The sequence below is a fragment of the Opisthorchis viverrini genome (assembly GCF_000715545.1).
Source record: "Opisthorchis viverrini unplaced genomic scaffold opera_v5_4793, whole genome shotgun sequence".
Taxonomy (NCBI): domain Eukaryota; kingdom Metazoa; phylum Platyhelminthes; class Trematoda; order Opisthorchiida; family Opisthorchiidae; genus Opisthorchis; species Opisthorchis viverrini.
The window spans coordinates 1-876 of NW_008757578.1; the positions used below are offsets into that span (position 1 = coordinate 1).

General features: G+C 44.5%; 1 protein-coding gene across 1 annotated transcript; it reads left to right on the top strand.

Annotated features, from left to right (window-relative positions):
- Window positions 1-20: 20 nt before the first annotated feature.
- Window positions 21-470, top strand: T265_16116 (hypothetical protein; the record flags this gene model as incomplete). Its single annotated transcript, XM_009179635.1, has 1 exon — window positions 21-470. A coding segment is annotated over one exon (450 nt), but the record flags the coding sequence as incomplete, so codon positions are not given.
- Window positions 471-876: the final 406 nt, after the last annotated feature.

Genomic DNA, 876 nt, shown 5'->3' on the forward strand with positions numbered 1-876 from the left:
CCTTTCTCTTCTTTCGTCAGTCTGTCGTGGCACGTGGCACACTGAACAACATTGCAGCCGCGCGCAATTATGTCCCGACCTTCCTCAACTTTTCTGCGCAGACCAGCAGCAATAGGACACAGGAGATAATCGAGAGTAAATTGGAGAAACGCAAGAAGGGCATTCGTGGAGCACCAAAAGACAAACGAGTGATTCTGTTTGTCGATGATTTGAACATGCCAAGATTAGACACTTACGGAAGTCAACCACCAATAGAACTGTTGCGTCAGCTAAAAGACTTTGGTGGATTCTACGATAGGGACAAGCTGGAATGGATTACAATACAGGATGTGACGTTGTCGGCGGCTTGCGGACCTCCAGGTGGTGGCAGGAATCCAGTCACACCTAGGCTAATTAGACATTTCTCGGTGTTCACAATTCCTCCACCTTCGGAAGTCAACTTAAAACAGATATTCTCAACCATTCTTAAAGTAAGCCATTGTATTTTGGGATTTTTGCTTCAGTTTCTCGCGAAGTCGGAGGTATTTGTGGGTCATTGGATGCAGCTGGAAAAATGGGAACATCCATTGTAAAGCAGAGCATGGAATGTCGCATAAGAGATGGGTTCCGAACATTCATACACAGCGTAGTCACAAGTCGTAGCAAAATAAAGTTGTACTGATGGTCACAAACATGGTTGTGAAACGCCTTCTTGATATAGTGCAAGATGCACTACTAAGGTTACCTAGTCCTCTTGGTTTTTCTGCGCCATAGCTGAATTTGAAAAGTCCAAATTTTCAAGGGTTCTCCACTGAATTTATGCTTTGTTGATGAACTTTGATGTTGAACTTTCGTCGACGGCCTGTTCATCACCGATGCTTTGATGCCGTACGACAA